This window comes from Aplysia californica, unplaced genomic scaffold (genome assembly GCF_000002075.1).
Source record: "Aplysia californica isolate F4 #8 unplaced genomic scaffold, AplCal3.0 scaffold00442, whole genome shotgun sequence".
Taxonomy (NCBI): domain Eukaryota; kingdom Metazoa; phylum Mollusca; class Gastropoda; order Aplysiida; family Aplysiidae; genus Aplysia; species Aplysia californica.
This window is the reverse complement of record NW_004797712.1, coordinates 400,502-402,031: the sequence shown is the minus strand read 5'-3', so window position 1 is coordinate 402,031 and position 1,530 is coordinate 400,502. Positions and strand designations below refer to the sequence as shown.

At 41.8% G+C, this 1,530-nt stretch overlaps 1 protein-coding gene across 1 annotated transcript in view; it reads left to right on the top strand.

Moving 5' to 3' along the window:
* Window positions 1-1,530, top strand: part of LOC101857350 (cell division cycle protein 123 homolog) — an 18,345-nt gene that overhangs the window by 7,217 nt on the left and 9,598 nt on the right. Inside the window, exon 6 of the mRNA XM_005104928.3 lies at window positions 1,190-1,296. Within this exon, the coding sequence (XP_005104985.1) occupies window positions 1,190-1,296 (107 nt within the window). The remainder of the gene's footprint in view (window positions 1-1,189; window positions 1,297-1,530) is intronic.

Sequence of the window (1,530 nt, the reverse complement as noted above, 5' to 3'; positions counted from 1 at the left end):
GGGGGGTTGATGATAGATCCTCTTTTCGTTAGCAGAAGTTGCTACTCTTCCAGTAGTTATACAAGCTGGTTTGAATCTTCAATGCTTGAATCATGATATTTGCTCTAATGTTTTATCTCTGCCTTCTATCCATCCTTATTTGTTCTCTTTTGCTCTACCCATGTGGGCAAAATTCTTTTATTTTGAAAGGATATGTTTGTTTTTCAAAAGACTTGTATCTTATTAGATACAGTCGAACCTGTCTAAGATGGAATCGCTAGGGAACCCCCAAAAAATTCGATCTTAGACATTTTCCGTCTTGGACAGGGGAATTTAGTGGGAGAAGGTGGGGGATTCCAGAGGCCCATCCGGTGGGATTATGGGGTCTCCCTCTGGTTAGCAAGCAGCGATCAAATCTTCACACCTCCCAAGTGCTATTCTAGCCTCTGATCATGGTATGCATCAGCCTTACTTATCCATTGCCACCAGTGTTTGCGTTTCAAAAGAATACTGTTTGACCTATTAAAATCAAAAACGATTTAACATCTCCTTTGTTTCCACCCTGAACCCCACCCATTGATGTAAGAAGCACAGTCAGCAAATGCCACCCCTCCTGTGGATGTAATAATGATTCGAGGAACTTTTTTCTTGGATGGCCGTACGATTACGGTGGCAAGCATTTGTCATAATTAAATTCCTCACCTCTGGCCTTTGGCAACCACGGAAAGATTCTGTGTTGGATCGCTACTTGAGCTCTTTCACAAGCACTGGTGAGATTTCACACCCACACCACCCTGACCATCTGCACCACTGCGGGCTCATATGGATGGGGTATCATCGATCCCCAAGTCCAACCCCACTCCCCTTCCTCGCCTGGTGGCATGGTGTAAAAGTTACAGTTGATGGAACCTAACTTAATAGTTTTGTTTCAAATCAGGGCTGAGTGGGCAAAGCATTTTCCATCTTAGACAGGTAAGAAGCATTCGAAGGGAAGGAATTTCTTTTCCTTTTCTGAATTCGCTAGGTTTCCGTCTTACAGAGGTAATTATAGAGAAATTTATCAAGGGGGGAGTGAGGAGATTCCGTTATGACAGGTTTCCGCCAGAGAGAGGTTTCCATTAAGGTAGGTTCAAGTCGAGGCCTATTTGTTAATATTTGAGTACGTTGGTAAACATGTATTTCACTCAGTTATCTTTACTCTACTACTCAGGATGCGAACTGGATATCTTTTGACAAGACCCTCATGTGCACCTGCCCAAGTGACATCTATTTGTTGTTGAAAAGTTCAGAGTTCATCGCTCATGACCTGGATCAGCCGTATGTGTTGTCTCTCACTTCTTTATCATGCCACATGTGTCAAATTAGTTGATTGTTAATGTTTTATCCCTATGTTGACAAAGGTAAGATCATTTAGGAAGCAGGTTTCTTCTACCGTTCCTTTATGATAATAATAATAATAATAATAATTGTAGTTATAGAGAGCATATATCCATGCTCTCAAACATACTCTATGTGCTTAGCAATGATTATTACCCCAGCAGGCCCTAGGAC